Source organism: Cygnus olor, chromosome 2, assembly GCF_009769625.2.
Source record: "Cygnus olor isolate bCygOlo1 chromosome 2, bCygOlo1.pri.v2, whole genome shotgun sequence".
NCBI classification, from domain to species: domain Eukaryota; kingdom Metazoa; phylum Chordata; class Aves; order Anseriformes; family Anatidae; genus Cygnus; species Cygnus olor.
Genome location: NC_049170.1, coordinates 69,138,232 through 69,164,096, shown reverse-complemented (window position 1 = coordinate 69,164,096; position 25,865 = coordinate 69,138,232). Strand labels below are relative to the sequence as shown.

Below are 25,865 nucleotides of genomic sequence, written 5' to 3'. Positions count from 1 at the left end.
CTTTATCTAATACAGGCTTTACTTCCTGAAAGCAGCTCCTTTCAGATAGCCATTTAGAAATGCAGAGTCAGCAGCAATAAGTGAACTCATGACCTAAATGTAGACTTCTTATCATAAAGCATTGGTTTTATTTCATTTTGAAACAGTTAGGGGGGAAATCCTTGATATGTCATGTTCCTAAGGAAGTTTCATTTACTAATTGTCTGCAATAAGAAATGTAAGAAATTTCTGCTGGTAAATAGAGTTCAAAATGGCCATATCCACCCTGGTGTAATTCCCAAATGGTTTTGTGAAGGTCTGAAGAAGCAAAGAAGTAAGTAAACTCATTCTCTGTCAGATTTACAATTGCTTCTTCAAGAATGGCTGTCTTGATTGCTGTCTGTCTCTGTCAGTCCCAGGTGGGTTCACACAGAACTCCTTAAATGATGCCAAGAGCAGAGGAAGCTAGAGCAGGGACACATATTGGCTCTCAAGTTATTGGAAGATGTCTTGATTTTATTTCTTCTGGCACCAGTAGTCACCCTTTGTTGTCCGTTTAACATGGAGAAATACAACATAACATGCCCTCACAAGGGAGAAGTGAAAAGGTACAACATTATCTTAAAGCATCAGGTGTTCGTTATAGGTACCAATTAACAAATCTCGGATGTTAGGATGCTTATTCAAGCCACCTGAGTGTATGCTATTAGAAAATCCCTTGAAAACCACATGTGAGAATGCCAAGGCTTCTGCCTCTCAGATGAGATCAAATAAAATAAAATAAAATACTATTTTCCCCTTGTGATGGTTTTACACAGCTGGGCAGGCGAGCTCCACCACAACTGCTGTCTCACTCCCCCTTCTCAAAGGGAAAAGGGGAGAAAATACAATGGAAAGGGCTCAAGGATTGAGATAAGGACAGGCAGACCACTCAGCAATTATCGTCACAGGAAAAACAGACTCAGAACAGGGAGATTTATGTAATTTATTGCTTAATACTAACAAGCAGTGAGAAACTAAAAAGAAAAAAACAATACTAAAAAAACCTTTCCCACCATCCACCCTCTTCCACCTCCTCCCCCTGAGCAGTGCAGGGGAAAGGGAATGGGGGCTGCTGTCAGTCCCTGACACTTCGTCTCCACCGCTCCTTCTTGGTCACTCTCTGCCCCTGCTCCACATGGGGTCCCTCCCACGGGATGCCATCTCATGCCCTCCTGCTGCACTAACGTTGGTGTCTGCAGGGCTGGTTCTCACTCCTCACTCTCCCAGCTGCTGTTGCACAGGAGGTTTTTTTCCCCCTTCCTTAAATCTGCTCTCACAGAGGTGCAACCAACATCACTCACTGGCTCAGCTCTAGGCAGCGGTGGGTCCCTTTGGAGCCAGCTGAAACTGTCCCTTGTCTGACATGGGGCAGCTGCTGGATTCTTCTCACAGAGGTCACCCCCGCAGCCCCCCACTACCAAAACCTTGCCACTAAATTCCAATACATCTCTGTGCCCTGATACTTCTAAAATTGGAAAGAATGAAGTATTGGGTCATGTATGCATTTGCTTTTAGAAAGGTTAATTTGGAATAATTTAATTGTAGGTATTTCTAAGGTTTGTTCACAATACTTAATCTAACAAGTTGGGCTTCAGTTCAATCCTGGCTATGAATACTTGGAAGTGTTTCCTAACAAGTACCGTGTTTTCAAAAGGTGCCAAGGAGTCTGGTTAACTCAGATTTTAAGCACCTTACAGCACTTTAAATAGAGCATCTCAAAGGCCAACCTCAGAAAGTGCCTTCCATGTTTGAAAATACAAAACAGTATTTTGCATACTATATATTTTAGCTCAGCTTTGAACATAGCAAATACCATCCTTAACAAATGGATTCAGTTACAGTTTTGTCACTTGAATGTGTATAGACTAGTTAACTTGGGGTAGTTGCTTCAGAAAAGAGACATCTATTATAGCATAGATACTTCCATGGTTTTCAATTGATAAAATATAGCCCAGGAAAACAAAGTGCCCAGCTGAAGTTAGCTGAAGTAGTCCCTTTTTTTTGTATGGACACTGAGTCAGGCTCTAGGTGCTTTTATTGTTGGATGTTTTCCCAGTGGCCAATGGCAAATATTGATATTTTTGACTCATTCCTCAGAAATAATATACACAGTCCTCTCCCCACTTAGTGTTGTGGTCCAGAATGCTCTAGGATAGAGAATGAATAGTCATCCCACCCTTAGAGGTGCACAGATTAGCAGGACAAGGCAGAAAAAGCCTGCCCTGGCAATGCTTCAGCTGTACTTGCACAGTGGATACAGACAGCCCTTTCATTCGTGGGTATGTGCCCGAGGGGCCAGAAAGAGCAATGAAACCAACAACATTATAATGTAAAACCTTCAATAAGCATTCTAGATAATCCCAGATGGGTATGTGGACTTACTTTAAAACTAGATACTCTGATTGTTTTTTCAGAATTCAGTTTAAGATCAGAATAAATTTTTTCATTATTTTAAAAACTTAAGAAACAATTTGATTCATTTCTTCACTGCACGGACTTCCTCTGGGATCACCAGAGAATAAACAAAATTTTGTCTCTTGTTTTCCCAGTTCCTGCTCTGTAAACTCAAGAAGTTTAGACAAGATAGGTAGGATCTTTTTACCTTTTTTTTTTTTTTTTTAAACCAAGAACCCAGGTCTCCAGGGAACTGTCTGTCTGTCTCCTTTTTGCATGGAGCTGCTATCATAAATGGTTTTTCTCAGAGCATTACACCAGTAGCCATATCTTGTCTGTCTTAATTACCGAAGAAGTATAACTGCCTTAGTAGCCAGAGTAATTTATAATTAATCCTGAATGAAGTGCAGGGAATTAGATCATACTCTTGTCATACTCTTTTTGTCCAACTGACTTAGGAGGGAGTGAGGTTTCATTCAAGGGAATATGGTCAAGCATTGTGTTTGAAATAACTTTGACATAACTGTTTCCACGCTTTGCACTCCGCAAACTTCAGCTTGGTCAAAGCCAGCTTTGTGTCAGGTTGCCAAACACTGAAGTCAACATGCTGTGCTTTATCCTGGAACCATGTTGGTGTGGCTGTGGTTATCAGACTTCTGCGTTTGTCTCTGAACACTCCTCATTAAAGAGAGATCCTGGGAGCTGGAAAAGGAGACGACCTGACATAAAAGTTAATAGTAGAACTGGAAAAAAGGTAAAAGAATACTTTCCCAGTGAAATTTTCCCTTGTTACTGAAAACAGGGTCTATAGGAGCAAAATGAAACTTTGGGTTTTCCTGGAGACTTCTGAAGGGCCATCACGTTGTTTTATTTGTGGAATGAGGCCTCAAGGCCAACAGCCAACCTGCTCATGCCTCTCTTGATCTTATTGCTGTTCTAATTATGTTCCTGGTGTTGTAGTCTGGATTGCATAGCATCTTTTTGGTTGGGTCCAGTGTCTGGAATGATGAAGGAAGAATGTGACTCATCTTTCTGTCAAGTTCTGGGGTACACAGGACCCTGTTTGTTTTTTTCTCATGGAAAATGGAATTCTGTTCAGTGGTATCCTGGAGTACCAGATAAAACATAATTTGTTCCTGGAATACCTACAGTACAGAAGAAGCTCAAACCTAAACGTTAGCATTTCTGAAAACAACAATATCAAGTATAATATCTTAACAGAAGTACTTCTTGCACTATGTCATGAGCAGCCTCATTAGTTTTTCTTTGATAATTAGCTGTAACTGTGCAAAAATTATTAGCTATATTGAAACAAAGGGACTTTGAAAGAGAACCAGCATGAATACTTACTGTTAGTAAATTAATTTGGAAAAGCCTTGATTAAGCAATATATACCTAATTTCACATAAAAATGCTGATTGTTTTCCCTGAAGATTAACTGTGAATTCCATTAAGATGAAGAAAGTTCTGTCTGAATATCAGTTAGAGCTTTGAAAAAGTGTACTTGTATACTGTATGGGAGAAAGTCTGAATTACATACACAGAAGACCAGAAAAGTGTGGCATAAATGGCTTTACCTTTTCTTTATTTATGTAAGTGTCATCTGTGTAAAGTACAAGGAGCATCTGTGATCCCTCCTTAGGTCTGGATTTATTTCTGGTCTTGGAGCATCACTTTGTGCTCAGCCACTGAAGCGCAGAAGGAGCAGCAGCAGAAAAATCTGCTGCCCAAGTCAGCCACACTCATAGCTTGATTTTTCTAAGGTCTTGCATAGTGTGTGGGTGTTTGTATCCCAGACGCTCCAGCATTAGATTCTCCCTCGTGCACGTGTCTTCAATACCTTCATGAGCCACTGAATGTGGGAGCATGGAAGGGTGCATTATTTGGCACAGGCCACTGGCACTCAAGGCACAGCCCATAGAATGGAGGCTGTAGAAGGCCACCTTCCTAGCAGTGGTCTGCCAGTTCTACAGCTGGAAACTCTACAGCCATCTCTCAGAACACAACCACAACTGTCGTTGCGGGAGCCACCACCACTGCTGTTGACAGCTGAACCCCCCAAAACAGAGGATGGGCAGTTAATTGCTTCCAAGTCTCCTCAGACACTTCCCATATTGCACCATCATCACCGGCTGCCCCTTCCTCTCCTAGTACCCTGACGTTGATTTGGCTGTCTGACTTAATGCCCTTCATGAGGATTCCTTACAACAGACATGAGAAGTGCAAATCAGTGGGGATGCTAGCAGGTGAAAGACATCAGCTGTCTGTGGTACACATTGACAGCAGGGGATATTGTCTCTGGGCTTCTTAACCAGGTAAAATAATGAGCAAACTTTACTTCCAATACAATGTTTGGCTGCCTAATAACCAAGGCTATTCAAAAGGCATATATAAGTTCATTTTTAATAAAACAAAATGAAATAAAACAAAATAAGAAAATTGTGGAAAGGACATGATACCTACAACATGTAAGGCAGACTTGCAATTAATTCTTTTTCTTTGCTGGACTTCAAACATACCTCTTAGAACAAATGGGTTGAGGCTTGGGACAGTAATAAGTCTTTGATTTGAATATCATTTTGAAAGAATCACACATCTCTAAAAGATTAGGGAAATATAACTTTTATTTTAATGTGAGTAGTATTTTACCAGACCTTGGCAGGGTATTAGAGAAATTATCATTTTCTCATTAGTCTAACTGCCAACTAGCTCTTACTTTTCTTTTCTTCACAATGGAGGGTGTCTCAGACAAAACACTACTTAATCAAATTAATTAAGAAGGAGTAGATTTCTAAAGAATGAGGTTCAGAAGAAATTGGGCCAAGAACTTAACATGTTCAAGACTATAAATACTTTTTCAAGTTCCACAGACTATAGTGGTATTTAATTGCTTTCTTGAGTCAGGTCCTAAGAGTGTGGCTTTGGGATTAAAGCAGGGAAAATTTTTGTTAGACAAAAAGGTGCCATTAAATGGATTTATGAATATGTGGAAGTGTTGCTGAGTTTTGTGTCAAAATAATTTCCCTCAAGAATATTCAGCTCTGTCAATGCCTACAATTTTTAATTAAACATTTTTTACAATTCAGGTTGAAACAACTACTGGTTTCAAAATTCCTTTTTGTTATTCTATTGTAAAGTCTAAAATCAAAACCCCATCTGACTTGATATTTTCCAGTCAATTGGCCAAAATAACTGAATTTTGTGCCAACATGATATAACTATTTTTTTAAACTGTCAGAACTAGTAACAAATGCAAAAAAGAAGCAATTGGAATAAAACCTGTCCATGTACAGGACTCAAAATTTGAGGACTATAAAGAGGAAATCCTTCGCGGGTATTTTATTTTAACTTAGCTTATTCAATTGTCATACACAGTTATATTAACTTCAGTGAATACAGAATAGCTTAAAAGGTTATCTTAGCATGTATATTGAAAACAACTCTTATTTCTTAAACTACTACATATTCATATGCATCCTACTGTAGAAAGAAATATCTAGTTGTTAGTCATCTGCTTGATATTTCATTATTATATAAAGCTTACTGTAAAAACTCATGCATACACCAAAGGTTGTGTCAGGCTCTTTATAAATCAGGATTGTGAAATATCTCCTCAAGATATGCTGTCTGCTGGACCTCAGTTTGTTGGAAACGGATCCCATTGCTGCATCCATCACAATACAAAGGACTGGGGTAAAAACTAGACTGAGGTCGTTCAGGTGCCATCTCCAGAAACAGAGCTTTATTTCCCCCCAGAAAAGCCTTTGAGCATTAGGATTCTAGTAATGATCTAACCCAAAGCTTTCAGCCCAAAGCTTTTGGAGGCACAACAGCATCTGGGCCTCGTAACAGACAGCGACTAACCACAAGTGCAAGTGCAAGAGGTGCCTTCTCATAGAGCTCCTCAGCTGTGAGGCCATGCTTCATGCCACAACATTAATATCCAATGAAGGATGGGTAACCATTCCAGTTTAGTGACAGCATACTTGAAGGAGATGCTGCTGTGCTACCTACTATTTATACTGACACAGAGGAACTTCAGGCTGGATTCAGGGTTGCAGATCTCAGACTGTGTAAAATCTGACATGTGCCATACCAAAATCTTGCCAATCTCCATGTATGCTAAGAGCACCATCCCTCTTTGTCCTCCAGTTACATTTTTGAGGATTGGCGTGGTAGTAAACACAAAGGTTTAGCAGAGGAATTTCCTAAGCACATATCTTCCTGTCTCCTCAAGGGAGGGAGGACATTGTAGACTTCTGGTAAACATCATGCTACTTACTGCAGTTCCCCTCAGACTGATCTTGCTGCCCACACATTCAAGTCCTTGATGGAGAGTCAAGTCCTCACCTCCCACGTTTAAGTCCTTTAAGGAGAGCTAGTTTCATTTGCTCTTACTCAGGCATCTGACAGTAGCAACAAAGACAATTTTGTTGTGTGAAGAAACACATCTGTCTGGAATGGTTTCCACCCCTTTTTTGCAAAGAGGTCAGCTGGGGATAACCAAAACTCTTCACCATGTGTATTCTCAGGTGGGACGCCAGGGTGGGGGATGAGGCATGAAGGGGAGGAGGTATATCCACAGCTATTGGTCTCTTCCTCAGTCAGATTTCTTGAAGAGACCATTGAAACTAGTGGGAATTAAAGCTTTGTTTCGTTGTTCTTTCACAGTGCAGTGATTCAGAGTGTGTAATTTGAAAACCTGTCATTCTCTTCTGAAAGGATAGCTATGGTGTATGTGATATTCATGAAAACTACTGGAATCTATGACTTGCTACAAATTCTGAAAGCTCATCTCTCTCTCTCTCCATTTACCAGTTCTCTGCCTCCTTCCCTGCGGCACCATCTTCTTGCAAATCTCTAAAGGGATGTGCCAAATAGTTTGAAATAACTTAAGCATTGCCATAGAGGAAGAAGAGGTACCTCATTCAGAAGTCATGTTTTTAAAGACTCATATGAGAATGTTTTATTCTTTTTTGTTTTGTTTTGTTTTGTTTGTTTGTTTGTTAGTTTTTTAAAGTAAAATGAAAGCAATCCTGAACATTAAGTGGAGTTAGCTGAGATGATGAAGGAGAAACAGCCTGGTTAGGATGTTATGTACAACAAACAAATAAAAAAGAAAATGGACAACATTGTTTCCGAAACTGGTTATGCAGAAATGAAAAAGTCATGTAACTTAGTAAAGAGCAACATACTACAGATTTTTGTTTTAATTGTTCAGAAATGTTCTCCCACTCTCAGACCTTCTGTAAGTTTGAGCCTGAAGCAAATTTTTACAGTAGAGTTATAAACCCCTGAAAACAAAAATTTATAATGGAAACACTGGCACAATCCTAACTAATGGTGTTGTTCTATGGGGTGCCTCTCTAATAAAAAAGTCACTGAGCCTGTATGCCAGCCAGAACAGCTATCAACACCACCATCACCACCCAACCCCTCACCCCAAAAAAGGAAAAAGAAAAAAGAAACAAGAAAAAAAAAAAACACAACAGAAGTAGATGAAACATCAACAGCCCTAGCTTTCTCAGATAAAACAGGTACAGGAAGTCCTACATTGTAAAGGATTACAAACAAATAATTTGTCAGAGCATTGAATAAATAAAGAATAGGAACCATTCTTTGGGAAAATGATGGGTTATTAAGGTATGGAATTTAATATCATTGTCAATCTATAAAACTTTTACAACCTAGTCTTATTTGCACAGAGATTACATCCCCAAAGCTCAGTGCCAAAGACACATGTTAATAAGCTCACAACTTTTAATTAAGCAATATGTATAAGTAGATTCCCATTAAGCTGTGATTTGTGGGCTAGTTCATTACAGTGGGTTCCAGCCACAAGACACATATTCAATACAAATCAAGCAGCCTGCATATTATCCAGCTTAATGTGAGCCTACTCGGGATATTTTATCACCAGTTCAGATTGGCAGTTCAGAGAACTATATTTTTTTTTCTAAGATTGGGGGCAGCAACCAGAACCTTATAATGATCCCATGTTGTTTTCTTAATGAAACTATCCATCTGAATTGTTTAGTTGCCACTGGTAATTATTCATATAGTTAATCATAGTTCTATTATATACAATATATATATAACACATTTGATCTCATTTGAATTAAATACAAATAAATAAGGCATAAAAGAAGGAAATACAGACTTCAAAGACATGGAACAATAAAAATAATTCACACATTTTACTCCAAAGAGATTGATGACAATGTTTTCTAGATCTTTGAATAACTCTCATTTTAGTCCCTGAATTATGCTAAAATTTCTGCCCTCATTTTGTGACGCAGTGTGTCAAGTAGAATTTTTTCAATCAGCTTTACTCATGAATCAGTGTGGCACACCATTTCACATCTTTCTTAGACAGATTTCCATTGATTGCATCAGCAGTGAGGATTGTACAGCAATCTGATGCTCCATTCTTAAAAATAAGATGGATATTCTGCAATATTTAACTTTTTTTTGTTGTTGTTGTTGTCTCCAGGAATTAGAAGATCGTTGTAGTCAAGGAGAAATTACTACAGTCAAATTACTGGAAAGTAATACTTCATTGTAACATTTTCTTCTTCTGTTCCTTCCATAATAATGAGTTAATGTATTAACTTTGCTACATATTTACAGTTATCAAAAGTGACAACTGATGTTTTTAACAACTCCTTCGGTTAGGATCCTTCTATATTTAACTGTAATGAAATATGCATTTTATTTACTGACTGAACATTTCCACATAACCTCTCTTTAGCCCACATAAAACTACACAAAATCCCTAGGCTCTATTTTTTTTTTTAATTTATATTTTCTATTTCACTGCTGAAATATTCACTAAGCTTCCAACCTTAGACTAACATAATGATATTTTCAGAAGCACCCCAGTACTTATTAGGAAAGCAGAATTTGCTATCTGATCCCAGAGTAGTAGTCCATCTCATTTAGTGCCTTATTAAGAGCAGCACCTTAGACAAGAGGTGACAAGAACCTAGGGTGGGAATGTGTTCTAGTAAAGGAGATTCTGAGCTGAAACAGAAAGGACGGAGCTCCTCAGAAGGGGACCTGCACTACAAATCAAGAAGACAAGGAGAGGAGAAAGATCATAATTAGCTATAGCTCTAAATGTAACAAGAAGAATTTTTCAGTCAATATGGTAAGCTGCTTGTAGCCAATTAAAAGACAGTAAAGTAGGGACAATGCCATATGTAGATTAGGCTTGTCTCACAAAAAGAGCTTTAAAGCACTGTTGCATAGTTCATGAATTGATTTTGCTTGAAGGCTGAAGGAAAAGAAACTGCAATAAGCCAGTCTTGTAGTAATAAAAGTGGTACCTCAGAGAACTCCATTAATGGCAAGCGATATGGTCAGATGAGTTTTACATACCTTTTTTTTACTAAAGTTTTGGCCCACCTTAGCAAATTTCATACGATCACATTGAAGCAAAACTGTAATGAAGATTTTTTTTAATATTTTTTTTTAAGATTATACTATTTCTGAACTAATTAAAGCAATGCAAACCTAGGAAAAACTACACCTTTACCTTCAGCTTTAATTCACCACTGAATGCCAGCACTTTGCATGTGACAACTCCATGCAATACTGCAGCAATTGGAGCAATGAGTAAACTACTTCAGATACCAGAAGCTGAAGAGTTAAAGAGTTAGTCTCCTGCAGCATGCAGAGAAAGCAGGGAATCAAGAAAACACCCAGACATATAGCTGTTAAGACAGAAGCAACATTACAGCCATTAAAATCAAATGTCAAAGAAGGAACAATGCCTATTAGCTTTTAGAAAACAAAAACAAACAGTTCAGCTTTATCAAACAAATGGGTTGCACGATCCAATTACTAACTTCTGATAAGCACCGTGTCAATTTTGAAATTGTACTGCTGAGCGTTTTGAGAAGAAAAAATAAATATGAGTTATCCACGTAACAAGAATAAAAGAAAGCCAAACTATTATAGTCCAAACCTAATTACCCAGACATATCACTCCCCTTTCAGGAACATTGCAAAACAAGTAAAAACACTGTAACCTCTCTGAATCTGACCTTGTATGAGGCTCCTTTCCTCTCTCATTCAGGTCCCACCTGATCAGAAACCTTGAGAAGTCATAAGGTCAGGTCCTTCACTTGAACCTGTATCGTTCGCAGCATCTTTTTGTTTCACCACACCCGCAAATATAACAGCTAGGACTGCATAAGCCCAGCTAAGTGTGCAACAAAGGGCTGCAGTATGGAGAGTGAATGGGACTCCCCATCATCCACTGCATGCAAGCAGGCACAGCTACAAAGATTGACCGGCAAGTATACTAGAGAAAGCCAAAGGCATAACCAATAGCATAGTTGCCTTTTTAGAGTCATTGTGTTCCCCATACATCCTGACACAGCTGAAAGAAGATACATATCACCAGTGATATTAGAGGGAAGACTAATAACTTAAGATTATTTACTAGTTTTAAAATACAGAGCTACTTAATGGCTTCGCTGACAACCCTAGCAGGACTGGGAGTACAAGCCACAATAGTGCTGATCAGGTTCCCTTAGGGGACAGCCATAAGCTTTGATCCATTAAATAGACATTTTGTGTCTTGCCTACCCAGGTGGCTTGGGTAGCTTTGAAGGGTCCTCCATTAGTGACTTAGAAGAGCTTTTGGGGGCAAATCTTCCAAGTTGTCCCCACTAACTGAGCTTTTTTCATACTGTGGCAGTCTTGGTGCACATTCGCTGGGTTCCTTAGTTGCAATTACGCTGGAAGTATATTATAATTTATTTCTGAAAGTTTATTCCAGGAATAAACCTAGCTTACTCCAACGCCTAACAGGTCCATAGGAGCAGGTCAGAATAGTCTGAAGTAAACTCCCATGATGTGTAGCATGGACACCAGACCTTCAACACCATTTTTCTCTCTGGATCCATTCCTGCTGTACTGTGCTACTGCTAATATAGATCGTACATCATCCCCAGTCATTTAACATCCCTTAAGAACTCCCACCTCAAAGATCTTTCTTTCCGTTCACAACATTTCAGTCAAATAAGAAACATAGGACTTCCAAATTAGCATTCTTAACACACAGAGAGACACACACAAAGCAGAAATCCATTTCAACTGCAGCTGTGCTGGATAAAGGAATAACAGCATCACCCTCAACAGTCCTCACTACCCTTCTCTCAAAGATTAATGCACTCAGATCTGCTGTTGGAGCTGCTCATGTGACTGTTCTCTCACCTGTCTTAGTTAAAATGGCTCTGCAAATCTTGAATGGTGTAACACAAGGTGTTTGCTCATCCTGAAACAGGTGAGGGAGAGTTCCTGTGGGTGCAACTTCTGTGAGAAAAAGCAGTTGCAGATGATGTCTTTGGGTGGCACAGCTGTGCTCAGAGGAGATCTTGCGTCCACAGCAATAGTAAGGGCAGAAGAGGAAGGCTAAATATTACAAATCTAAATGCAACAGCTCTAAATCTTATTTTATTAATATTTTAACCATTTTCTTTCTGGACCACATTGTGTCTGTAGTGGCCCTTTTGCATTCTCCGTAAAATCTCTCTGGCTGTCAGAGGAGTACAGTCAAGCCCTCCGCTTTTAAGTACAGCCCCAGACTAGGTAAAAACATCATGTTCCTGATTAGAGAATCACACAGAATCACGGAATGTTAGGGATTGGAAGGGATCTTGACAGATCGCCTAGTCCAATCCCCCTGCTGGAGCATGAACATCTAGATCACATCACACAGGAATGTGTCCAGGCAGGTTTTGAAAGTCTCCAGAGAAGGAGACTCCACAACCCCACTGGGCAGCCTGTTCCAGTGTTCCGTCACCCTCACTGTGAAAAAGTTTTGTCTCATATTTAAGCAGAACCTCCTATGTTCCAGTTTGCACCCATTGCCCCTTGTCCTATCACTAGATGTCACTGAGAAGAGCCTTGCTCCGTCCTCCTGACACTCACCCTTTCCATATTTATAAACATTAATAAGGTCACCCCTCAGTCTCCTCTTCTCCAAGCTAAAGAGACCCAGCTCCTTCAGTCTTTCCTCATAAGGGAGGTGCTCCACTTCTTTAATCATCTTCATGGCCCTGCGCTGGACTCTCTCAAGCGGTTCCCTGTCCTTCCTGAACTGAGGGGCCCAGAATGGGACACAATATTCTAGATGTGATCTCACCAGGGCAGAGCAGAGGAGGAGGAGAACCTCTCTCAACCTACTAACCACAGCCCTTCTGATACACCCCAGGATGCCATTGGCCTTCTTGGCCACAAGGGCACAGTGCTGGCTCGTGGCCATTCCACCGTCCATCAGGACCCCCTGGTCCCTTTCCCCTTTGCTGCTCTCCAGCAGGGCAGTCCCCAACTTATACTGGTGTCTGGAGTTGTTCTTGCCCAGATGCAGGACTCTAGACTTGCCCTCATTATATTTCATTAAATTTCTCCCCACCCAATTCTCCAACCTGTCTAGGTCCCACTGGATGGCAGCACAGCCTTCCGGCATGTCAGCCACTCCTCACAGTTTAGTGTCGTCAGCAAACTTGCTGATGGTGCACTCCATTCCCTCATCCAAGTCATCGATGAATATATTGAACAACACTGGTCCCAGTACTGATCCTTGAGGGACTCCACTAGATACAGGACTCCAACTTGACTCCGTCCCATTAACCACAACCAGTTCATAGCCAGTTCACAGTCCACCTCACTATCCGATTGTGCAGACCATACTTGCTCAGTTTAGCTGTGAGGATGCTGTGGGAGATGGTGTCAAAGGCTTTACTGAAATCAAGATACCCCACGCCCACTGCCTTTCCATCATCTATCCACCTGGTTATATCCTCATAAAAGACTATCAGGTTGTTCAAGCACGACTTCCCCTTGGTGAAGCCATGTTGACTGCCCCTAATGACCCTTTTATCCTTGATATGCCTAGACACAATGCCAAGGAGAAGCTGTCCCATCACCTTACCTCTTGCCGAGGCGATTGGCTCCGGGACAGACGCATTCTGCAGTGGAGCAGGGGGTCGAGGCGGGCAGGGCTTTTTTCCGGCATTGAGGCCACTCAAGGCAGCCAAGGGAGCCACCAGGGCCCAGCAGCCCTCGCGAGGGAGGCTGATGAGACATTATTTCATATTAGTGTATATGACAGGATTGGCATACCCAGAAAAGATCCATCAGATCTAGTACATGTCAGCCAAGAAAATGAAAAAAAGGGATTCTGTATTTTGAAAGCTAGGTTAAATATTATATATTATTAAATATTTTTAGAAGGAAATGTTATATTGGTATCAAAAAGAAATCATGTTGTTTTAACATTTGAGCATTAAGAGGAACTTTGAATAAAGATCTTGTAAAACAAGAAAAACAAACTTATGAGTGCATATCTAAATAAAAGAAAATAGGCGAGTAACTATGAAAATCTGCTGCACCAAGAGAAGGAAGTACTGTTTACATGCCTTATTTTAGAACATATGTTGTAAAAGATTGACATATTTTTTCACAAGGAAACATTTTGAAATATGCCAAGATTTTACGAAATATTTCTTCCAAGTCAAATATCATTAACCTACACTATCAATGGAAAAACTGCTATATCAATCTACATTGATTTCACTCAAGTTAAGCACAAATGGAAAAGGTACTGGTTTTGGTTGCAGATTTTTTACCGAACTCCAGAAATGTAGGGCCAGAAGAAAACTCAGTACATCTCCAGCTAACCTTTTTACTCAAAATAGATAAACTATATCTAGCTTATTCCTTGGGTATGGTCAGTTGCCCTATGTCAAAAAAAAAGAAAAAAAGTATTTGCAATAATTTAAGTTGATTGTCCCATGTCCTTCCTCTCTTGACCAAAGGAAACAATTGATTGTTTTTAAAATCAGTACTGGAAAAGGTGGTATTTTATTCCATGTATGAGCTCCTGCAATCATGTACTTAATGTACTTATATGAGATTCTTTGTTTTCTTCTTTGTTCTTTGTTTGTCCCCTGTTTTGTACTCCTTTCTTTTTGAAAAGAAAACAACTTTCTAACCCAGTCATTGAAGAAAATTCAAAATAAGAATCCTCCAGGAGTGACACCAAGGGGAAAATGAAGGACTCAAGCTAGTTTCATCCGTGCTCTCCCTAATCTCATAATTTTGAGACCTGAACTGTAAATTTCTCTCTTTTTAATATTTGATCTTGCTGGTGAAGATGCAGCTATGGGTCAGACCCTGAGCCATCTCCAGTGAGTGTCATTCGCAGGACCTTCGCTGCATGGCTCCTGCCAGGGAAGACTGGAAGTAGTTTGAGGCTTAGAAATGGTCTAAAACTTGTGACTGCTCCCAGCTTCCATATATCCCAACAGCAGATGTTTTGCAAAAACTGATTCCCAACAGCTGTGGAGGAAATAATATTGTTGCATCATATAAAGGTAGCCCTCAGTGCCAAAACCTTTGCTGGTGTAAATTCTCAGATCTCCATCATCTTTGACTCAGCAGCCATAAAATACCTGCGCTGAGGATCAGGCTCCTTGTCTCTAGATTAGTGGTTAATAATATCCTATCAAGGAGATATAAGAGGGGATCAGAAAAGCTCATCAAAGTGTTCAGTGACATGGCAGCAGATTTATGAGAAAAAAAGATGTCATTAAAAAAAAAAAAAAAGGAAAGGTCATACTCATTAGTAAGAAAGGAAGACCTGAAGAAGGTACAGGAGATGCAAATATTACAGATCCACAAGCACTTCAGACTTTTGTTGTTAAGAGATAGGGAGGTTTCCCTAGGACATTTAATTAAAATGAGGTACTGCTTCTCTTTATTTTTACATTTTAAATCTTTTTATTATCATAGCAATACATCTTCGACTGCTTCCTTAAGCATTAACAGCTGATTTATTTAATAAAACTGAGGACTGAACATCAGCGGAAATACTGTTTCCAATGGAATGCCCTCATGCTGTGATTGGTGAAGTGCTAAGTAATTTGCTTTTAATGCTAGCACATACCACTTAGCACTATATTTAACTGAATGATGAAAATCACTCATTTTTCATCCTCTTGCTTAACTGGTGCTTAATCTATCTACTGTACTGTGAGCCTAGCACCAGATATATTCTAATAGACCTTGCACTCCAATCTACAACAAGCATTTTAATTTTTAATTCATACTTATGTCTTTATCCTTTAATAGAACAGAACTACAGATGGGGAGTATGTTTTAGATAATAAGAGCACAGTAGGTACCTAGGGAAACTACACCACTAAAAGGATTCTTTATTTACACTTTTCAGTAATGACTACATATATATAGCTACACGGGAGAAAATTGTTGTAAAGGAACACTGCATAGGCAAGCAATTACTATCCAACTATTACTGAGCATTATGGATGATGTTGCTGATAAAAGCATTTCGGAAAACCACTTCAAAGCCAAGTAACATCTGTTGTATACTGACCAACAACCACAGGAACTCACAGGATATGAATAATCAAAATTAATAGATAGGATGCTACACTTTCAGGGAAAAAAAAAAAAGAGAGAGAAAAAAAGATAAGATAAATTTAGTTAATATTTAAACCTACTTTAAATTCAGCTTTCAAGAATAGGTACTGTTGCAGAATTGTAGCTCCCAGATCAGACGAAAGCCAGTGGAAACATGTCAAGATAACTGAGGGGATAAAAATGGTGGACCAAGTCTTTCATGACAAATAGAGACTCAAGCCCAGTTCTACATTTGTTAAAAAATAAATATAGTCCTGTCAGAACTGAAGGAGAGCTCATCCACCTCCACAAATAAGATTCAGTATTTCTATAAAACTAAATACTGGCATAATACCTATAATGAAGTCAAAATCTTACAAATCCAGATTGAAGTGTCTTAAATCAGTGACAGGCAACCTAGGATATACTATTGCCCAAAGGGATTTTTTACAATTATATTAATTCATGTTCAAAGACAAAACCTAAGCCAAGAAGATGGGCCAAGCACGATGCTGCCTACAGTAGTCTATCTACTTGGTACTGTTGCCCATAAGCAGCTGGAGGTTGAAGAGAACCACAACTCATAGCTGAGGACAGTCATGTACACAATCCTAGTGACCTCTACCACATTGTTTTTGTCACTTCTTGTCAGATGCTGGGGCAATTGGTAAAAAGTGAATTCCACTCAGGTAGAAAAATTCCACAGAAAAAAAACATAGGACTGGACAGCTTCTCTTCATTTAGCTTCCTTTTCAAAATTATATGCAATGGTTTGAAATGTCAACAGGCAAAGCAAAAATGAAGAAGGCAATTTTATTCCTGTATGATGGACAGAAGCTATCCAAGTGATACCTGATGCAATAGAACCCACAAAAATTAAATCACTGCTTATAGGTATTCAGAATAATTTTAACACCATTCTGTCGTAATGTAAAACACACACATGTATGCTCACAAGTCAATTAGAAGTAGGAAAAAATGGAAACCAAATCATTATACTGTAAACCCAAAGAAAGAGTGTTTTCAGGATTGACATTTAAATCTCCAGGTTGCTACCTAACATCATTTAATTATTATTCAGATGGATAAGAACCAGAGATGTACATAACAAAATTAATCAACAATGTTCAAAACATCAGGATATATCTTACAAAGTCAAGTGCATCTGAAAAAGTTTTTACAAATCAGTGTAAGCACACAGACACCAGAAAAACATACTAGTTGGAAAAATGTCACCAATACTTATGTTAATTGATTAACTGTTCTACATGAATGATTCAAAATTGCAGGAAGCTGAGACTCTTCCCTTTTCTGTCTGCATTTTTAGGACAAAAAGGATTCTAGCACAGGGAATACCAGGAGTCAGGGCATGGGCAGTCTGCCATCTATTTCTTCATTTGCTGCTGACTTCCACAACCTTGAAAGAATGACTTCACCTTTTCTGCTTCTGTTACCCTTCCCACCATCTCCTTCTGCTGTCTTTTGTAGGCCTTGCCTTGGGGCATGGACTTCATTTCTTATGCACTTGTGTGAAGCCAAATAGAATAGGCACTGACTGGTTCAAACTAATGAGAAATACTTGAATACTGGTAAGAAAATGTGAGGCTTTAAGTTGCTGTAGCTTCCAGAGAAGTAGGTTTGATCAACGTTAAGACCCCAGCAACATTTTCCCCACCACTACAGTGGAAAGCAGGTATAAGCAAACCTGAGCAGTGTGGGAATGTCCCACTATATGGAAGGAAAAAAGTCTTATAAAATTACTATGTATCAGATCTATGAACAGATCCAATCAGCTCCCACACTGAAATGTCAGTTGAAGCTACAGAAGAGTAATGAATGGTGCATTTGCAGGACAATTCTGTAAACAGAAGTGTGGATGGACATCAGAACCATAAATCCTATCAGACAGTAATCATAGCATGGATGTAAATCTGGGTGTAAATAACTCTGTGAACTACGCAGTCCTCCAGGAATTAGCTCTTATTGGAAGCAACGTGATTTCCTGAAGATTAGAAAAAAAGATGTGGAGAAAGACATTGTAAATACATGGATCACAGTGTACCAATAACCCCAACAAGAATGGCACATAAGCAAGAGTCCATACACTAAATTAATCTATTTTCATTTAAAAAACTACGCCTTCTGTGCATATGTGAACTTTCCAAGGCTTCTCTGTCAGCAGACAAGATTACCATGCATTTAAAAGTAACACAATGCACTTTTATCCAACCTTTGCTCTTGAGAAGGCATTAGAAAACTCACACTGAGAAGACTCAGATAAGTGCATGGATCTGGTGAAGCCATACCTGGTACTGAGATCTTGCAAAAGGAAAAAGAGGAAAGTGGTATCTTGCAGTAATATGGACACCTATGGACACCCTGTGTGTTCTATAATTCTCTGTTATCAAACACCTTGACACTACCTTTGATAGGCAGCAACTTCACTTAATAATTTGACATACATGGGCATTTTTCATCAGTGTAATCAATGGAATTTTTCACACTGTATTTTTCACACAGTGAAAAATACAGTGCAAGTCTGAGAGATTGGAGCCATCACAGCAGATGCTTTTGGACTTCTGCACCCAGACCAGTACGTGTGGACATCTACCTAATTACAAATCAAGTAGCTGATTTACACCTGCCCTCAGCACACTTGCAATGCTAGCCCTTGCTCCAGATAGATTGCTCTGGGGTTACTTTACTGCTATACTGAGCTGCAGAATGGAAAGTGTGACTGGGCCTGAGTAATGAATGACAGCTCCTCAGCCTTCAGGACTCTTCTGACAGACCTTTGATACTAGCTAAGGAGGAAGACTCGCTAGAAAACACCACTGTGAAATGTCCTCCCTAACCAATCATACTCTGGTCTTTCCAAGGGAAAACCTGTTTTCAAATGACCTGTTTCCTTTGTACCTCTTATAATTTTGTGTTTAGGTATCAGTATTGCTTTCCACCTAGGTACAGAAACTGAAAATAATACCTTTCCACCTAGCCATACTCCTCTTCCTCTTCTTCAACTTGATATTTGAAGATATATGCAGCATACTGTCCATTTTATTTACATGTTCCTGAGCTGTGCTCACTTCATTACACAAAAGACTTATTCCAGTAATATCACCAAATGCCTGAAAAACAGAACAGACAAACAACAAATTATTATGGTAGCGTACAGTGAAATATCAGTGAACAGAGATGACTTTGATTGCACTTCCCCACCTCTCTCTTCTTACTTTCAAAATATTGTGGCTTAGAAGCTTTTTTGTGTGTGAAATTTTACTCTGTCATACTAATAACCCAGCTTTACAGCAGCTTACAATTTAGCGTTCATGGTTCAGTTCCACTCCCAGGCCTTATAACAATTTTTATAACAGTTCTGCCAAAATATTATAAAGTAAAAGTTACTGTAAATGTATTCAGTAATACAGATATAGCAGTGAGAATAGCAATTTAAACACATGTGAAATGTGAATTCACCTATTTTTTCTCAGACTCTAAATGCTTTAGTAAAACAGTGGAGTGGGGATTTTTTTGCCCGTTGCTTTTAATATTTTCTTCTTATGATGTTCTTGACACATGGAGAAGATTTGAGTGGATAAAGAATAGACCTTCAAAGAGGAAAATTGTGGCCATGAGGAGAAGATGATGTGTTATAGAACTGGAAATTGGTTAGAAAGCCTCAGCTCCAGCTCGGCTGGTTAGTAGTTACCACATCACGTTAGATCTTCTGCTTGTGTCATGTGGGTGGCATGTCGCACAAGAGTGCCCTGGCTCTGATTCCATTCACTTTCTGGAGGGCCCATGTAAGAGAGATTTTGCTCAGCTGAATGTGAGCAGAAATCAAACTTACAACAATGAGAAGTAACAGATCCTCAGCTCTGTCTAGCTGCTGTTACTCAAATGCTAGCATGGACAAAAGTGGATTGCTCCAGTAAAAAAAAAAATAATTTTGTAACGAATTTTGCTATTTTCAACCTGTTTTAGTACAGCTGTAATAAATTACACAAACATTAGTTTATGTACAGGTATAATCTCCAATTTCTATTGCAGTTTTGTACACTTTTATTATTCCTCTGATGAAGTATCCTATATACTCTTATACCATCTTCTTGATGAAGCATCTTGTTGTACTTCTATATTTGGTACCTTGTGAAGATGGGAAGTGCTGTTACCTCTGGAACTGGCGTATACAGGTAAAGTAGGGGACATCCTCTGATCATGTTAAAAATTCTGGCAGAATGTTGGAGTGATCTCGTGCATCCTACAACCTAGGCAAGTTTCCTCACAACAGGCTACACTGTCTTCTTACTTAGGTACTACTTACACAAAACACCTACTACTTTATTTTTAGTTTTCTTCTTTTACATAAAGAGGTAGTCCAGGTTTAGACTGTCATTATCTGTTTCACTCATGGTATAAATTATCTTCAAGGATATCAGATAGAGATATAACAGCCAGCAGGGCTTCACAACACTTTTGCAAAATACAGACTCAAGAAGACAAAAGAGAAATAAGGCTCATGAATCATCACTGAACTAACAGTAAGAGCAGGTTGTTTTTTTGGTTTTTTTGTTGTTTTTTTTTCTGTTGTAATAATCTGAAGAAATACCCCATAAATATCATCACAGTACTTGTGGAGATTTTGTCCTAATTCCCCAGATGCTGAAACACTAATTTTTATGTTTCTATGAAAAAAAAAAATACAGAAGGTGCACAGAGTTCACTGGTAAAGCCTGTCTGTTGGTGTTGGTTAACATGCCAAAACCTCCTACAGATCGGATCATTCCCATACCCACTGACTGATCAAAATGATGGAAACCCTTTGCTACACTTGAGGTGTTACTGTTTACTTGTGTACTTTAAATTGAAGTTTGTATGGATATGTCAGATTTTTAGACTTGATCAAATGTTGTGCGGAGTTCTGTTATTAAATTAAAGTCCAAGTTGTTTCTGAAAGTAACTTAATAGCAGTAACCTTATGGTTAATCAACTGTATAGGAAAGTTCGCTGTGCACTTACTGCAGTGTAACTATAAAGTGAGCAAAAACATAATTGATGCATTTTGTCAGTCTCTGTAGCTGCAAGGTACTTTTTCAAAGGTTTTTTTTGGGGGGGGGGGGGTAAAATAAGTTAACGCTGTTTTGGCAATTATCCTTTGACTTTAGAGATTTTACTGCTGATTCAAGTAAAACTACATTTTAAAACCACGTGAAAGATTATAAGCATTTAAGAGTACAAAATACATTCTGCTGCCGTGTCTGTACTCTCACAGCATAAAGCCATTCAGAAAATCACTGGAAGTACAGCAAATCTAGGTGTTTAAAGTGTTTTAGAACTGAAAGGGAAGAGTTTGGATACAAAATAACACTTTTAAAGTACCCTTTAATTACCAGCACTGATGTTTGTTACGCAGCACAACTACGGCGATATGACAACATTTTTCTCATGGGTGTTTCCTCAGACTGAATGGATGTGCTTTGGCAGAACATGCTCCCATCTCTTCTGTGAACATTTGAATAAGGCAGCTCTAACTCCACAGGTCCCAGTGGAAAAATAAATGTAAATAACCATGCCCATAAAATACCTGTGTGTATATTGGCTGGGTATGTAACCCCTTCTCCTCACCCTGTTCTCTCTGCCAGTAATAAAGAAGCCAGCATGATTTAACATTGCTGATTACGTGCATGTAGAACAAGGCTATAATGCCACGGTGTAGGTACTTCTGTCATCTGCCAGTTATCTGAAAGCCTGCACATCCTGCTGAGAGCCAGTGGTGGACCTGTCTCATCACTCTCCTGCTTGTTCTGAGACCATGGCCTCAACTGAAAATAGACAGGACTTGTTGGAAATACATCTTGTTTCCCATGGCTCTGTGGGTTTCTGAAGCAGGGAGTAGATCAAACCTGGGATTTGAAGAAAACTGGAGAGAGGAGAAATGGCCACATGCTGCCTCCTGCAATTCCGTCCTGCCGCATGCATCAGCATAACCTTGACAGCAGCTGATAATGTATTAAGCCACAGTTTCCATTTAAGACTATACCTCAATTTACTGGGAAATGAAAAAATAAAAAATAAAAGGACTCAGTCTTATACCTGAAAGAGTAAACAACTGGAAACTGCACATATTCAGGCATAACTTCTCAGCTGAGATGCAGTGTGTGCATCCTTTTCCTCTTTAGCAATGGGTTAGCTTAGCCACCACAAAGGCATGGAACAAAATACTGTGTCCATTTCAGGACAGAAATGACAGGTTATGTGCAAGATGAACTGGATCAATTTAAGAGAAGAGTATACAAATTCAAGGTTTCTCCAGGAAATTCTTTTGAATGCTCTCGTCTTTTCATCGGGGTGAAAAGAGCCACCTGGACAACTATTTCATGTCTTAAACTGATTATCTTCAATTGAGTTACATTAGTAAAGGAAAAATATATACTGGTAAATATAGCTTTAGTCTGATTTAATTCTTACTTGCAGAGGAACTATACTTCCATGAACCTCAACTGAAGGTCTGTATGTTTGTAGGCTGTACTAATTTGATTGCTTATTCCAATGGGAGTATCCCTTAGCTGATTTTATCACGTATGATTCCCAACTCAGCGTATATTGATACAAAACAATGGTGATCATCATCCTGATGAACACAGTTGAAAAACATTACTTGGCTCCAACAAAGCAAGAATAGATCTCAGAGTCAGCAAGGCAGCACATGGTGAAGCCCATCCAACCCAGGAACGTGTGCACAAATGACACATTTATGTGGGTGGAATTGTTCTTGCTACACAGTCTGGGGTAAACCTTTGCCACTCTAATTTGCACTCTGTTGCACAGGGATTTCCAGGAAACCAACTCACTGCAAACTGGCTGTGATTGCAAATGATCTGGCATGATGCTGCTGAAGCCAACCAATATGAGGCAATTTATACCAAAAATCACCTTTGCCCAATCTCTTCCTCACCAGGAGGGCTTCACTACCCACCTCAGCTTATCCAATACATGGTGTGGAAAGGCCAGATCTTTCCTGCTCCCTCTGCAGGGTCTGTTGAGACAATGAAGCCATTTGACAATGATGCCATAAGGTAATACATCAATTTCAGTCACTGAACTAAAGCAATCCTCCTTCTTTCTCTTCTTCATAAATCTTTAGTGACCACTGCAGTGAGCACTCCTTATGCAAACAGTATGTGGGGATTTTGCATTCAATTTGGCCAATTTATTCCATTACCAAAGTTAGACCCAGACAAATCTGCACTCAGATATATGCATAAATTCTACTGGTGTCAGCTGTATGGCTTACACACATATAGGAAAAAAAAAAAAAAAAAAAAAAAAAAAAAACAGGCCCCAGTATTCATAGTAACACTGAGTATATAAAAAGAATTTGTGGAATTAAGAATAAAACATGAGGCAATTTGTTGATTTGCCCAGGGAATATATTGGAGTGACAAATCTGTGGATTATTCTAAGGTTGTTTTTTAGTGTCATTATCAGATCCAAGAACTGTATATAAACACACGCAGTCCTTCACATGCTAAAGATATAGTTTGCTCAAACAATTGTAAAATATTCAGTATTCTTAAGATTAAATATCTGAATATTGCTTCTGAAGGAACAGCTGTCAGCTTAAATCTAAAGTCTAGTTTGTTTACTGGCTGTATTTTATATCTGTTACAAAATGACACCAAATAGCAATAAAATTGTTGTAAGTATTCTACAGGGAAATATAAATGCCCTTTGGTTACAGTGTACATATCTTTACACATAGTTCCAGTATATTTTCCCTAGAATTACGTTAAATATGTAAAAAGCCTTTTCTCATAAAGGTAAAAATGCTAGATGTTTCCAAGCTGTAATTTAGCATTAGTGTCAAGATTGCTTCAGAAAATAAGCTATGGTTACTGTTTCATTCTTTTTAAGTGTCACTCAGCATACCATATCTGATCTGGTATTCAAAATAAACTTATATGATTTTATTCACTTTTCCAGAAATGCAAGAGAATTTAGACATAATTTATAGCATATGGATTGATGTAAATAGCTTAAACTAAGTAATTGGCTAGTCACCTATGCTGTCTTATCCTATTACTACTAGGTACTTCTCAGATAATTAGGGAAAACAGACCTCTTTTATCCAGGAAGTTTAAATTGGATGAATCCTTGACATTTGTGTAGATTTATTTGATAGATAAAATCATACTATACTAAAAGTTTTTCTACAATGCTGAACTTTACTAGGCCTTTAATAAGAAGCTGATTTTTTGCTGAGTTAAAGTGACTTACCTTTAACCTTTTAATGAGAAATCAACTCCAGTCAGCAAAAGTTGAGATAAAAATCACTGAGTTGGTGTTATCACCATGTAGACAGCTAAACAGTTATCACTATCATTAACTTTTCTGTGCATGGATTTCAAATACATTTAAAATGCTAAAAATAATTTCCTGTATATTACAATAACATAAGATTAATGAACGAGGGAAAGCATGAAAAGTGATTTATTTTGGGAAGGTCATTTCTTGGTTAGCCAACACCTAAATTGAATACTATAAAGGAGAAATATAGGTAAAATGGAAAATGGGTTTTACTACATGAGAATTCTTTGAGTTTTACAATGCTTATGATAAAAAGGACTACAGTTACAAGTTTAACCTCTATAATTTTTATGCTACACATTAAAAAAATCTTTTTATTTAACATTTCTATGGCAATTTATACATGCCACCTTGTACTTAATGTTCATTTTAAAACAGTTATTTTTGCTTTCTGCTTAGGAAACCTATAAAACTACTTCTCATACCAGACTATATATATGTGCGTGTGTGTATATATTTATATATAAATACACATATATTATCTACCAGCAAAGTTGGACCTTTAATGGGAATCCCATCCCTATAAAAATAAACATATTTTAAAGCAGTTATTACATAGAGAACCATTTATTCCTGCACAGTATACTTCTGTACATAGCATTTAGTAGCAGGCCTCACTTACTGTAAAAAAGTAATAATAATAATAATAATAATATCAAAGTGAGTTTCGGCTCCTTGGCTTAAGAGAAATTCACACTGAGTTCCTTGCTGAACTAGGACTGTAAGAAAAACTTGCCTTTTTTTTTTTTTTCACTGAAGTAAAAATGATTAGTACTAGGTTGCTAATATAGTGTAAATTCCTTACAAGCAGCCAAGGACACTGAAGCAAAATTACGCAGAATTCCTTTTATGTCTGTCAAAGAATATTTGCAGATAGAGAAAGATTGGTTTGAAGCACTGAGGTTGAAATCACTAAGAGCTGGACACATGAAATTGAGGAAGAATTTGTCCTTGTGATTTAAATAACTTTCTCATATCTCATGTGTCCCTGATGAGGGACATACTGCCACCCCAATAACCAGAACTCACTAGCCTGCACATACACCTCAGTTAGTTGAATGCTAAGAAACTACATTTCACGCTCTCAACGATGTCTACATTTGCACACACTTTTAAAAGTTTCTGTGCTGTTTTCTGCCAAACTGCTCATTTTCTTGTAGTATTAAAATACACATTGTTTCTGTGGAAGACTACCAATACCAAACAGCAATCATGCTGTAACGACAGTAAGCACTGCACATCTGATTGAAGGATATTAGTCCCCAAATGTCTGAATTAATGAGGTCCCATTCTAGTAATTAAGAAGAGGCGTTACAGCTCTTTCAGGTATGATTCCAGAAAGTCATTGAAATTAAAAAGCCAAAGCCTTTTCATTTTTCTGTCTTCAGAGTTCCATGTCCTCAGAGTTTCTTAATAAAAGTGAACAAACAAACAAGAAGTTACACCGAAATAATTACATTTTTACCCTCAGCGGCTTACTGTAATAAAAAGGATGACTGTTTTGCGGGAAGAAGATGCATGCAACCCACAGTTCCTAGATGTTGTTGAATTACTTTTTGTATTCTGCAGTTATACGATAGCACGATATCTTAGTATAAAAAATAGAAAAAAGTGAAAATTGGTTGTTTCTTGCTCCACAGACTCTA

The 25,865-nt window shown here is 38.4% G+C and overlaps 1 protein-coding gene across 1 annotated transcript in view; it reads right to left on the bottom strand.

Moving 5' to 3' along the window:
- Positions 1-17,515: 17,515 nt before the first annotated feature.
- The window catches only part of LOC121065747, a 188,330-nt gene continuing 179,980 nt past the window's right edge, over positions 17,516-25,865 (bottom strand). The window contains 2 exon segments of the mRNA XM_040548759.1: positions 17,516-17,854; positions 18,836-18,980. Of these exon segments, the coding sequence (XP_040404693.1) occupies positions 17,826-17,854; positions 18,836-18,980 (174 nt within the window). The 3' untranslated portion in view covers positions 17,516-17,825.